General features: G+C 44.2%; 1 protein-coding gene across 10 annotated transcripts in view; it reads right to left on the bottom strand.

Moving 5' to 3' along the window:
- The window catches only part of PCDH9 (protocadherin 9), a 776,382-nt gene that overhangs the window by 548,462 nt on the left and 214,904 nt on the right, over positions 1-13,016 (bottom strand). Inside the window, exon 3 of one of the 10 annotated variants that reach the window (XM_082221378.1) lies at positions 5,017-6,951. The exons of the other annotated variants lie outside the window; for them this stretch is intronic. Coding sequence (XP_082077504.1) covers positions 6,931-6,951 — 21 coding nt within the window. The 3' untranslated portion in view covers positions 5,017-6,930. Of the gene's footprint in view, positions 1-5,016; positions 6,952-13,016 lie in introns of those variants that run through there. 10 annotated transcript variants of the gene reach the window in all.

Genomic DNA, 13,016 nt, shown 5'->3' with positions numbered 1-13,016 from the left:
TTTTTAACACAACCATATGCTATCACAGCCAGACCGAAGAGCAATTTTAATTGGAAAATAACCCACGGCTCCCTGGCATATTTGACAAACAACATTCCATCCCAAAGAAACAACAGAGGAAATTGTGTTATCCATTTATAGCAATTATAATATAGCCACTTTTCCTCAAATAGGAGAGTTTATTTCACAGCTACAAAATTGCATAATTAAATGTGTTCTTTTTTTGCTTCAGATAAGATTCATGACTAAGCACTTTGCAGATCATGTTTCCAAAATGTTCTTTTGTGACATCAGATTTTTTACCCTGCCTCTCAAAAAAAAACCCCACCACAATTAAATACCTATATTTAGTTATAAAATAAGCCACAATCCAGATAACCACCATTTCAGTATGTACACAGAACATGAGGCCAGTATTAGAGGTTCATTTAAAATTTGCCGAGACAGAATATAAATCTATGGGTTGCTCTTAAAAATGAAAATCTGAAAGACTGCAAGGTAAATGTTGTTATGCAATTTTCAGATTATTCCAGACAGGCCTCACACAATCAGTCCTAAACTGTTCATCAGACTGAAGTAAAATTTCAAGCAAATCTTATTTTTATCCTCATGCACTGTGGAAAACCAAGAGAGTGTGGATAGGACAAGTAAATATTCTCTCTAGGAATGTGTATTCATAGTCATGTTTGCATATCCCTGGTTTTTAAGGCAACATTTGCATCAACTCTGTTTGCTCAGAGCTAGATTCCTCATACAGTTGTAATTTGTGGTATTTTATTTCAGTGGGTTGTGTGACCCATATGAAGAAAGTGTTCTTACATGAGCAAACAGAACCACTCCAGAAGCCATACTGGGGTGCCAAATAATTCAGTATAAGGCTACTCAATGCTAACATAACTTTGTGTTATGTTTCTTGTTGTTTATTTAATTGTGAAACGAGTCCATTCCTGAGCTTCTCTAAACTTAGCAGGAAAAATACACTTAGTAACAATTGGAAACATTAATAATTTTGATTACCAAAACTGGCATAACCTAGTACAGTGGTACTCCGCAAGACGAATGCCTCGCAAGACGGAAAACCCGCAAGACGAAAGGGTTTTCTGTTTTGGAGGCGCTTCGCAAGACGAATTTCCCTATGGGCTTGCTTCGCAAGACGAAAGCCCATAGGGAAATCTCCGGGGACCTGTTTTAAATTGCTGGCCGTCGGGAGCAAAGACTTTCGCCCACAGCTGGCCTTCAGAAGAGGTCCAGGACCTCTTCTGAAGGCCGGCGGGGGGCAAAAGTCTTTGCTCCCCCCCGCCTGCCTTCCCGGGACAGCGGAGACTTCTCCGCTGCCCCGGGCGATCTTAAAATGCTGGCGGGCGGGAGCGAAGCGTTCGCTGCCGACCCCCAGCATTTTAAAATCTCCCCGGGACAGCAGAGAAGCAGCCCCCTGGCAGGAGCCTCCATAGGCGCGCATCACCTCTCCAGCTGGGAGAGCGCGCGCGGGGCTAAAGCAGCCCCCTGCGACCCGCTCCCGACCCCCAGCATTTTAAAATCTCCCCGGGACAGCAGAGACTTCGCTCCCGCCCGCCAGCATTTTAAAATCGCCCCGGGACAGCAGGGGCTTTTAAAATGCTGGCGGTCGGCAGCAAAGCCCTCCTGTCCCCGGAGCTTGCGGGGCGGGAGGTGGGAAGAAGGGCTTTTCTTCCCACCACCAGCCTTCAGAACAGCCTTCTGAAGGCTGGGGGTGGGAAGAAAAGCCCTTGTCCCCCCCCCTCCCCAGCCTTCAGAAGAGGTCGGGGGACAGACTGTCCCTGGACCTGGTCTGAAGGCGGTTTCCCTAGGAACACATTAATTGATTTTCAATGCATTCCTATGGGAAACCGTGCTTCGCAAGACGAAAAACTCGCAAGAAGAAAAAACTTGCGGAACGAATTAATTTCGTCTTGCGAGGCACCACTGTATGTATGAGAGGTGCTCTGTCAATTAGAAAGTTGGATCTGAAGCCAGGAGATCTTGGTTTAGTTGCTGGCTTTCAGCAAACCACCATAACTTAGCCTGACTTAAGGGTTGTGGTGTGTGGTCCATGGAGAATAAACCGGGCAATGTATTTAGGAAGGAACTTCACAAACATTTTTAGTTTAAAGTGGTTATGTAATCCAAAGACTGACTAAAGACATTAAGAGTTTTCCTATGTGATGTTGGGTTGCAGCCATTTAGGGTGCTCAAAACTGGATTGGATGAAAGTTGCATCTTGTTCTGCTGCCAGCACAGTGACTTGCCATGTGCTCCTGGGAATCTGACAAGTAAGGCTAATGCAGCAGCCCCCGCAAGTTGTCTCTTGTTCCCACCAGCTAGTACTTGGACATACCATTTCAATGTCATCCCTAATAGCAGTCAAGAGAACTATCCTCCTTGAGTCTGTCCAATATTTTTAAATAGAAATGGGCCACCTTGGGCTCATCCTGAGGAGCAGTTGCGCCCCTCAAATATTAAGGCCTTATCCTGAGAAAGTCCTTAGAACAGTGTTTCCCAACCGGTGTTCCGCGGCACATTAGTGTGCCGCCGGAAGTTGCCTGGTGTGCCGTGGGAGGGAGGCGGGCGAGTCGGGCTAATCCTCCGACGAGCTCCACCTCCAGACCCATTGCTCAAATCCTTTAACCCAGGAAGGCAGGAGGGCGGGGAAGGGGGGAGAAAGAGAAAAAAGAAAGGGTGGAAAAAAAGAAGGGGAAGAGAAAATATTTTTTTTTAAAAAGGAAAGAGAGGGAAAAAAGCGAGGGATGGAGGAAGGGGAAGGGGGAAGAAGATGGGGGGGTCTTTGTGTATAAACAGAAGGGGAGGACAATGAAGAGGGGCGGGGCTTGGCAGGCAGCAGATAACTGGGGAGGGGGGCGCGGCTGGCGGCGGCTCAAGGCAGGAAGGGAGGAGCTGCCTCGTGGAGAGTCTTGGGCTGCAGAGATTTCCCGTTCAGGAGCGCGGGAGGCCACGCCGTGGATGGGAATCTCCTCCTCCTCTTCCTCCTCCTCTTCCTCCTCCTCCTCCAGGAGAGAGGGTGGTCCGCCCCACCGAGTCGGGCCTGCTCAAGCGTGGGAGCCTATAGTTAGAGCTCAGCTCCTTTTCTTGCCTTCCCCGCCCCCCCACGGAGCACATTTTCCTCGCCCCCCCAGCCCCCGCATGTAGAATAGAAGCCCTCCAGCCTCCATGGTGCACAAACTCTCCCCTCTGCAACGAAGCGCTTTGTTGCATATCTTTGGTGAGGTTTTTAGGCAGTCTTGGTGCACCTTAAATCAGCGCTAATTGCGCCTGGACGCAGTATTTACTTCCGAGTAGGCCCCCTTCTCCCCCCCCTGTAGCACCTGACGTTGCTATTCGTATCATCAGGTTTGTTTGTTGATAATTTAATTGTTTTAAAAGCATCATGCTAAAGAGCTCTCTCCCACCCCCAGATCCTTGGGCAAAACAGAAACACACACATACACAAACACAGAGATTGAGCCCTGCAGGTTTTATGAAATGAATGGATTCTGAATGCCTGTTTCAGTGGCTTGTCCGCCTTAGGCTGCTGGGCCAGACACCTGTTACACAGTGCAGTCCGTAAGCTGTGAGCGCTGCTACCTGCCGCCGAGACCACGTAACGACAGTCTTGAAAGACCTACATTGGCTCCCAGTACCTTTCCGAGCACAATTCAAAGTGTTGGTGCTGACCTTTAAAGCCCTAAGCGGTTTCGGTCCAGTATACCTGAAGTAGCGTCTCCGCCACCATCGTTCAGCCCAGACACTGAGATCCAGTGCCAAGGGCCTTCTGGCAATTCCCTCACTGTGAAAAGTGAGGTTACAGGGAACCAGGCAGAGGGCCTTCTCGGTAGTGGCGCCCACCCTGTGGAATGCCCTCCCATCAGACATCAAAGAGATAACCATTACCTTCTATGCTGTTACTATTTTTTTATTTTTTTTTACATAAGTAAAAAGTGACCTTTCCCCATCTGGCATGGTGGTGTGCCTCGAGATTTTTTTCATGAAACAAGTGTGCCTTTGCCCAAAAAAGGTTGGGAAACACTGCCTTAGAATGCTCTCTAAGCGTTCAACTTGATGCAGAAAGCATCAGCCATCCTTCAGCTGCTACCCATCCTGCTCTCCAGATCGAAAAGAAACAGAAAGCCGTGGAAGGAGGGAATGAAGGATGGACTGGTAGAGAGGTCTACCCCAGCAGACCATCTTTCTGGTCAGAAATGGTATATCTTCTGCCAAGCAATCATGGGGTTTGCAACCCAGCTCTGTGAATTACTGTCTGCAAGGCAAGCAGCCCACGCAAACCTTCTGCCTTCATTGGAACATTCTACTGGGTGGCTGCTACTTCTTCCTGCTTCCTTTGGGAAAGTGTTGACATTTTAAAAAGGCAAGTAGACTCCAAGCAGAGACCTGCTCAAGATATGCCCTCAAGGCTCTGCACTCCTCATCCCCCACCCAGTTCTGCTCACAATTCAAGTAAAAGAGTGTTTGCCTAGTGGACCACCCTTGCTCTAATTCTCATCCCATCCCTATCTTTAAAGCCATCTGAACCATGTATTGTGAATTCCATAAATTAACTGCCTGTTGTATCATCTGCCCTGAGCCTACTGGCCAGTCTATTTCACTGGCCAGCTTTTAAAAAAGGGCTGGGGAACCTGTCTATACAATTCAGGAGCACCAATTATAGTTAGGGAAGGATTCCTTTATAAAAGTGCTTTTTGTATGTTTCTAACCACTTCACATACATTGTCTCAATAATAACCACAGGCTAATAGATGCACAAATCAGAGTTACAGGTTTTCATATGTTGCTAAACTGCCAGGTAGGCAGATAGAGGAGTCGCTGTTCCTGAGTGCAAGGAAGAACTACCTAAACATGCCTGAGAGACTCCAATAAATCTTTGACATGACTATGTCGGTTCTGATGAATGCTCATTGCACAATGGATAAGAGAAAAATGCACCAATTTCTTTATTTTGTGGTATAAAAATGTGGATTTATTCCATGAATGAGAATCAGCCTCAGACAACTTTCTAGCTTTTATTTCTTTGATATATTACACCACAGTGGATTTACATTTTTAAAAAGGGGTTACAAGCACCACTTAATGGTTGACAGCTTTCTAGAAATGCTGATAAATACTATGTGATTACTCCCCCCCCCCCGAAAAATGCACTACATAAAGTATATTCATACTCTGTGCCACTTTATTACAAATATTTCTCACAAGATCTAATCAAGCCACGGGTATATACCAATTTTCAGTCCAAGCCAGCAACAACTCCAGGCAAAGTTTTACCATTGATTCTTGGGTGGCTTCCCAAGTGAAAAGTGGTTGCAAGATTAAGCTGTCATTTGGCTGACTATGAATTATTTTCTTTTTCCCAGGTGCATGGACTAGTTATTACAATTCAAACAGAAATATTTTTAAAAGAATTTGATCACTTGACAAGTGCCTGTTGATAACCCACTGCTTTGCTCTTTATTGCAAGTAGATATTTGGAATCTATTTTGTGCTGAACAATTTGAACCAAACAGTGAAATGCTTTTGGTCTCTTACAGAACAAACTAATCTAAGGCTACCTAAGGGCTTGGAGCAATATCTGGCTCCCTGAGTGCATGCACAGGGGACAAGCTGCAGAAGGAGGAAAAGTGTTTCTGCCCAATTCTGTGTGAGGGCCTAATCATGTGCAAAACCTACTGCCACCCCAGAATAGTTGTGCCACTGAACACATGCATGTTGTCAGGCAGGAGGGTTTGGCCACAGAAAGCCTGTGGTGACAGGGAGTGTATTTCCTGCTGTAAGGTATTCAAAACCCCATCCTGGATCCCATGAACTGGCACTTAGAACAGAAGGGGTGGGAGCTGAAGTAATGCACTCACCCACAGCCCTATGATTGATGGCAGAATAAAGGATGGACATAACATGCCAGTCTGGGCAACTTTTTCACTCTTTGCTTCCAGCTCTGCAGGACCAGACTAACAAGTGCTGGGGAACGTCCTCTCCTGGGGATGGGGCGGGGGGGGGGGAGAGCGTTCTTTCTCCCATGATTTATTTTAGCACGGGGACCAGTGCTCTGGTGTACATTCGCAATATTAAACCTCCACATTAAAGAACTGGATTGTGTCCCTATTCTAATACATTCTGGCGTATATATAGAGGATGTCTACTGCTGTTTTTATGTGCCTCCAAAAAGTGAATATAAAGCAAGGTGATTAATATTGATCAAGTAATATCAGATCTTTTCCATCGAGTGAGGAAAGGTATTTGCCTTTATTTTATTTACCACCAATAAAACTGATGTGATCTATATTGTGAAGCACTCATGGAAGACTATTTTAAAACTTTCAAAATTGGCATTGCAGTACAAATATATGCATTTCCCAATATTTTAAAGACAGAAAACGTGCATTCATCAGCACAAATGTTTATATATTATTGGGGATGGGGTATCCCTGTCTAAAGAGAGTATAGAACATCATCAGCAAACAGATGCCAACTACTCCATAACCGTGTCTTTTAAAGGAAGGAGTATTTTGTTACCTAAATGTGCAAAGCCATTAGGCTCTTGAGAAATGTGTCTTGGGTGGTAAGATTGGGATTTTTTAATGCCTTTTTCAGCCAAAGAAATGTTTGTTTTGGTCTTCATTTTCCATCTAAAAATTTTGGACGGGCAAAGGCCTGGCTACCAAGAAGTGGGGTCCCATCTCTTTCAATATGTTCAAGTTCTTCACAACAAAGAAGACCAATTCAAAGAGAGGAAACGTGGAGAGTTTCTGTGTATAGTCTTTGGCTCTGCATCCCAAGACATCTTCTTGGATGCCCACACCCTTCTCAGCAGAGAAGGAAGGAAGAAACGTCTTCAGAGAAAGCAGTGCTGTGTACCACATTGGATGTTGCCTCCGGTAGTCAGAGATGGTGAAGCAGGCATTGATTCTCTCAGGGAGAGGGTGGGGAGCACTTGAGAGAAAGAGAGAGAGAAAGACAGAAAGAGAGAGAGAGACCAAAGAGATAAGCAGACCTGGGGGACTTCAGGACATTTACAACCTAAATATAGATTCCCCATTTTTCCCTAGCTGCATAATTGACTATATCGGTATCATATGTCAGGGCTGCACAATGTATGACCTACCACATAAAACTCAGTCCACCAGCCATGCATGGCAGCACTTCAGGGGCTGAAGAAACTTCCAGTTTTTCATGCCTGCCTAAAACAGTAGACCGGGGGATTTACAGCATGCACCATTCCACATTGCAAGACTTGTTGGCTGCTTTTGATTTGGTGTACCATAAATTGTGCAGGTCTATCATATGTCATATATACTCGTTTATATAAATGTATATTCTAACTGCCTAGGATAGGTTACAACATTTCAAAATTTGCCAACAAAATGAATATTTTTATTGTTGTATTGTGCTAAGAATCATTTAAAATAAAATAAAATAATAGCAACAACAACAATTAAAGCATGCTAAAGTGAAACCTGTGGCACCAAATAGGATTAAAACCAATCCCCAGCACACCTCATCTTTCTTTTTCCCCGAAATACTTCACAAAATTATATTCTACTCTTTTCCACAATACCCAAGAAAGATAACAACTGTTTCTGAAGCTGTAAAACAAAACAAAATGTCTACAGATTTTATAGTTAAGTGGACTCTAATGTTGTTACAGAAGCTCCAGCAGCACCAAAATTATAGGGAAGGAGTTTCAGATCTGAGGTGCTAGGGCTGAATAACCACCCGTCTAACCTGTGAAGGCAAAGCAGATGGCCCAAGCCATCTAGAGCTTTAAAGATCAACAAATGAAGTTGCAGAAATTATCTTGAGTAAGGGAAAATAATGTGAAGGAAAAATCCAAACAGCCTTTCATTTAGATCTCTTCCAAGTTTTTATTTCAGCAAGTTGGATCCTCCTAACAGAGGGTCCATGTTGTTTTCGGCCCTGCAACTCTTCCCTAACCGGCTTATGGGCGGGGCTTGCCCCACTCCAAGCCGGTGGTGCCACAGTTATGCCAATGGCCTTAGCCGATCAGCAGCGTGGCAAGGTTGGGGGTATTTATTTGGCAGCGTGACATAGGGACCTCCTTTTGCTTTGCACTGCCAAACACCCACCTATTAGTTAGGTCATGTCTGCCCTTGCTTTGGACTTTGGTTGGTCACCTGTTTTGGAATGGGGGCTGGGTAGGAATTTTTCCCAATGTGGCAGATTGGCTGTGGCCACTCGGTTTTTGCCTACCTCTTAGCAATCGTCACAACTTTGTAAGGTTTGGTGGTCAGGCACTGGCTTAGGGGAATGTGGGGAGGGGAGGTGCGGCCATCACCTGCCCCTCCAATGAATAAGGTATTCCGTTAAAGGAATCCGGGGGTCTGGATCTCATCTGAAGCCCAGAGAGGGGCTAGGGCCACGCCAGGACCCCCAGGGGTGAGCATCAGTCAATACACACTGATGGAGCTCCCCCTGCTGGTTGTTTACCCTTCCAGGCTTCCCGCAGGGTGGGGCAGGAGCCAGTTATAGTTTTGATACCAATGCCTAAATCAATACCAGTCACACTTGTGTATTTAATAAAATTGTGGCCAAAATTTGCCCATTAACATTTAAACTAAATTCTGTCTCCACTGTGTCTTTATTTCCACGAAGGATGGGTTTTGGGGCTCGGAGCACAATAAGTTTGGTATGCAGCTATGTTGTGTGTTTGTGTATAATAATTCATACCCTGCCCAACTGGCTGGGTTTCCCCAGCCCTAAAAGCATGTGGACAACTAACCTGGTATTCCAGTCTTAAGAACACTGGCTGCATCTGCACAAATCTGGAAGATTCACTTCCATTTCAGTTGTCATGATATCTGAACCTGGACAAACTCCAGCTAGTCTTATCTTTTGTTAGTAGAAACAAGTCACCTTCAAACCATAGTTAAGATTAATCACAGTTTAGCATTCAGTCCTACCATTTTGTGGTTACTCTAAAGTGGGAGTTGTAGCTTCAGATCTCACAATTCAAAAAGCGCCTCAGAAGATATCTTTCTAGGAATCATCCCTCCCATTTCACCATACCCCCCAAAAAATGATGATTTCTTAAACCAAACAGCCAGGGTTTGGCTTTTGAAGGGGGGGGGGTAAAAGAACAGATAAATGGTCCTTGTCAATTCAGTCCTTTGCCACGAGAAAGGAGATACTTTACACACACACCCCCAAGAGTGCTTAGAGCAGGGGCCCAATTTTTGGTCATGTTGACCATGAAGCTTTGCCTCTAACATGTTCTGACTTTGCAAGTTTTCTGAAGATATATGTACAAGGTTATTTTGGCAAACATTTAGCCATTTACTTTGTTCAGCTCATTTTTCATAAAATAGGTTTTCACTGGAAATTCTGTAAAAAATTAAAGGATGTAAGGTGTTTTGGTTTTTGCATTAAGAGCATTACAGTATTAAACAAAATTCCAGAGACCAGATGTAGTGGTAGGACCATCCATTCATTTCAGTAGTTATAGTCTCCTCCATCCTCTAATGCCTGCCCTGTCCTGCAGAATAAGCTACAGAATAAGCAGGGGTAAGCAACAGTGATTCTTATTGGCTCTTCCCTACTTAATTTTGCAGCAAAGTTGCTCTCAAGGAACCAGGCCTCACATATTTGATTTGATCATAAGTGCTGACTTTATAAGGAAGAAAAAATAATCCCCTTGCTGGGTGTAAACTACCAGCATCTTTACCTTAGGGTTTGTCTTTCCACATTTCATTTTCATGCTTCCTACCATGTGCCTCATAGCCTGAAGAGCTTTATGCCTCTATTTATTACCTTAAGGATTCCCCTTAGCATACTAGGAAGGATAAATTAACTAACACAACTTCTAAAGGCTCTACAAAACTGCTGGGGAGAAGGGGGAAAAAACAAAACTCCAAGCATTGAAAAAGCTAATGAAACACATACATCAGAAAAGGCAAACTCCCCAAAGTGTCTGGCCATCAGAAATCCGTGTGTATGTGTGTCCATCCATACACAGGTTGAAACACAACCACACATCATTTTGCTTTCTTCTTTCAGAGAGGCTTTAAAAAATACATACATATTGAGGACTTTTATTAAATGAAATGGCACTAATTTATTTAATTATATGACATTTTCACATGTTACATTCAGCAGCACCGAACCTACTCTCTCCCCACCACACGCTAACATGCAAACATGCCTGCATATTTTACTGAAGGTAACATTTCAGTGAAAACCCTCCTCACCTCTGCACATACTTTTATAGCTCCAAAGCAAAGGGTAAGCACATCAGAGTTGAATGAAGGGGGAAATAATGCTTGATGAAATATTACCTAGGTGGCTCTAGCCAGTCTGGAGAAATATTAACACTATAGTGTAGCATACTGTAACCACCACGTCCCATTTTCATCTTTGCACCATGTTCCTATGTATGGAAGTTTGCAATATCCAAATTCATTATAAATCAAGACTGCTGGCAAACAAGCCGACATTCTCTTTGTGACAGAGGATGTTCACGGATAACTGTTTCACAACAAATTTGTGTCTCAGGTGCAGTGCGATTCTCTTTGCCATTTATTAGGATTTTGACAGACAACCAAGCTACCCTTCTGGCTTGACAGAACCCACCTTGGTATAGTTTGGGTGATTGTGAGCCAAGTCACAGTATTTTCAACTTCTGGCTTAATATTGCTTTCCTATATATAATCACATTTTCTTTAATTGCAATGTGAGTAAACAAAAGTCAACCGTGAGTCCTCTTGAATCCATCACATACACATGCACCTTAGAAATAGGTTGACCATGCACACCTTCCGCAAGATCAGGTAGAAGTTTCATGCTTTGAGCAGCTAGTCTGATCTGGGAGAGGGATGGAATGGAGAAGGGAGATGTCCATGCTGACTTGGCCATGCCCATACAATGGAAGATGGCAGGATCCCCAAGGATGTGCTCTATGGGTAGCTGGCTTCAAGAACCAGGCCTGTTGGCAGACCAACTCTGTGTTACAGTCAAGATGTCTGCACACGTGCTATGAAGGCTGGCAAGATTAACCCCACCAGTTGGGAATCCCTTGCAGACAGCTGCAGCACCTGGAAACAGGCAGTCAGGTCATGCATCTACAGCAGTGACCATAGGAGTGATGAGTGCTAGGAGGGGCACACAGAGGAGCACACAGAGAAAAAAAGCCATGGTGAACCTGCAGCAGCACAACCGGATACTTTCATCTGCTACAGTTGCAACATGCCTCTCCAATGGTTTGACTTCACCCCCGAAGGCACACTCTTCCATTGTCTCCCAAGACAGGTGAATGCCAACAAATGATGAAGCCCTTAGTTTTCATCTAAGGGCACAAAGCACAGATGAGCAGAAAGAGCAATGGGGAGAATATTCCCCCATTCAGACTATCTTCCTCCAAATCAGCCATTCTCATTTCCTGCCCACAATCCCTACTTAACGCTCTGCCCTCCCTACCACCTGACTTTGCTCCCCTGTTTTGCTTCTTCATAAGTGCCCTGACCTGATCTTGCACTTACTGGAGACGGTTCAAAACGTTAAAGAAAAAGAAAAACTAAACACTTGCCAGTGGAGTTCCCAAACTTCATTGATTCTCATTAAAAAGCACAATTGATTGCAACAGATGGAGTCAGAGTTAGAATTCCAAAAGTGACAAGCTGCTTGACATTTTCAGAAGAGATTTTCAGAATCGAAAGTTTACCACCCAAAAAGTCACACTTCCTTGCTGTTGCACATAGCAGACCTTGTAAGCAGAAATATATGCTTGTTCACGATTCTACAGCACCACACCTAACACAACCTTCAGTGCTTTATGAAAAAGTGCACTAGTAGTTTCCAGGTGTTGTTGTTTTGTTTTTGTTATTTTTAAACATATTAAAATATTCCCTTTATGTACAAAACATTGCAGGTTCTCATCCTTACCCTACAGGGAGAAGTGTCAGTGTGTCCACCACCAAATCCACAGCCACACAAACCAAACCAGGAGAAAGGCAGAATCGTGCTCTGTGTGATCAAGCGATGATAGTGGGACTGACTCAGTTTTCAGTGGTTCTAGGCCAGCTCAGCTTGTCCCCCACAATGCACCACTTGGGGGCTTTATGTGGGCTTCCACTGTGGGAACCCTGTGGTGGTACTTGTGTTCACCTGCTCTTTCAGTGTGGTGGGTGAAGGCAGGTGGAAATGTTTTGATCTCCCCTGCACAGCAGGTTGGATTGCTGCTTTTAGTCTTCTCCTGAATCACGACAGGACTAACACCTTGCAGTTATACAGCGCTGCTTCTCAAACTTCCCGGATTGCTTCACATGCATTGTCTGCATAACATAGTATATATCACACTCTACACTATTACACTATACTATGTGTGTTCTGAGAGAAACTTGATTCACAAGCTTACCAGGTGGCCACAGGCAAACCAGTATTTCTCAGTCTCAAATCATGATTCCCATCTTCAATATGGAGAACACATATAGCAGTGACAGACCTTATAGGTTGTTTTAAGGTTTACTGAGATAGTGTATGAGAAGCATTTTAAAATGTCTTTGCATCACACATTTGTCCATCCTCTTAAACACACAGTGCATGCACTTTCCTCCTACATTACAGTATGTGGAACAGCTGCTCTCCACCCCTGCAAGTTCTGTTTCCTCTCAGCTAGGCATTAGCTAGGGATAGCTAGGCATTCATGAAAAATACTGACAAGAGATGGAAATCCCAAAGATTCAAGTCTGTCCATTCACATTTGCACAACTCAGATTCACAATATGCTGTAACTTGGAAGCAGTGGTGAGAAATATGCAAGGAATTGCACAAAGTGTGCAAAACAAGAGCATGCCAGACATACACCCAAGACTTCAAATACATATATGATATAAAACATAGTTTTAAGGCAATTGGCAAAATAGGGGGTTTATCTATCCACTGGTGTTTCATCATATAAAGTTGATGACCTGTACTTGGCTTTGTGAGGAGGTCTGGTCCACCCGACACCTTTATAATTGTTGAACGCACTAAAATCTGAATCTAGA

The sequence above is a fragment of the Podarcis vaucheri genome (genome assembly GCF_965113315.1).
Source record: "Podarcis vaucheri genome assembly, chromosome: 4".
NCBI lineage: Eukaryota > Metazoa > Chordata > Lepidosauria > Squamata > Lacertidae > Podarcis > Podarcis vaucheri.
This window is presented reverse-complemented; position numbering and strand designations above follow the sequence as displayed.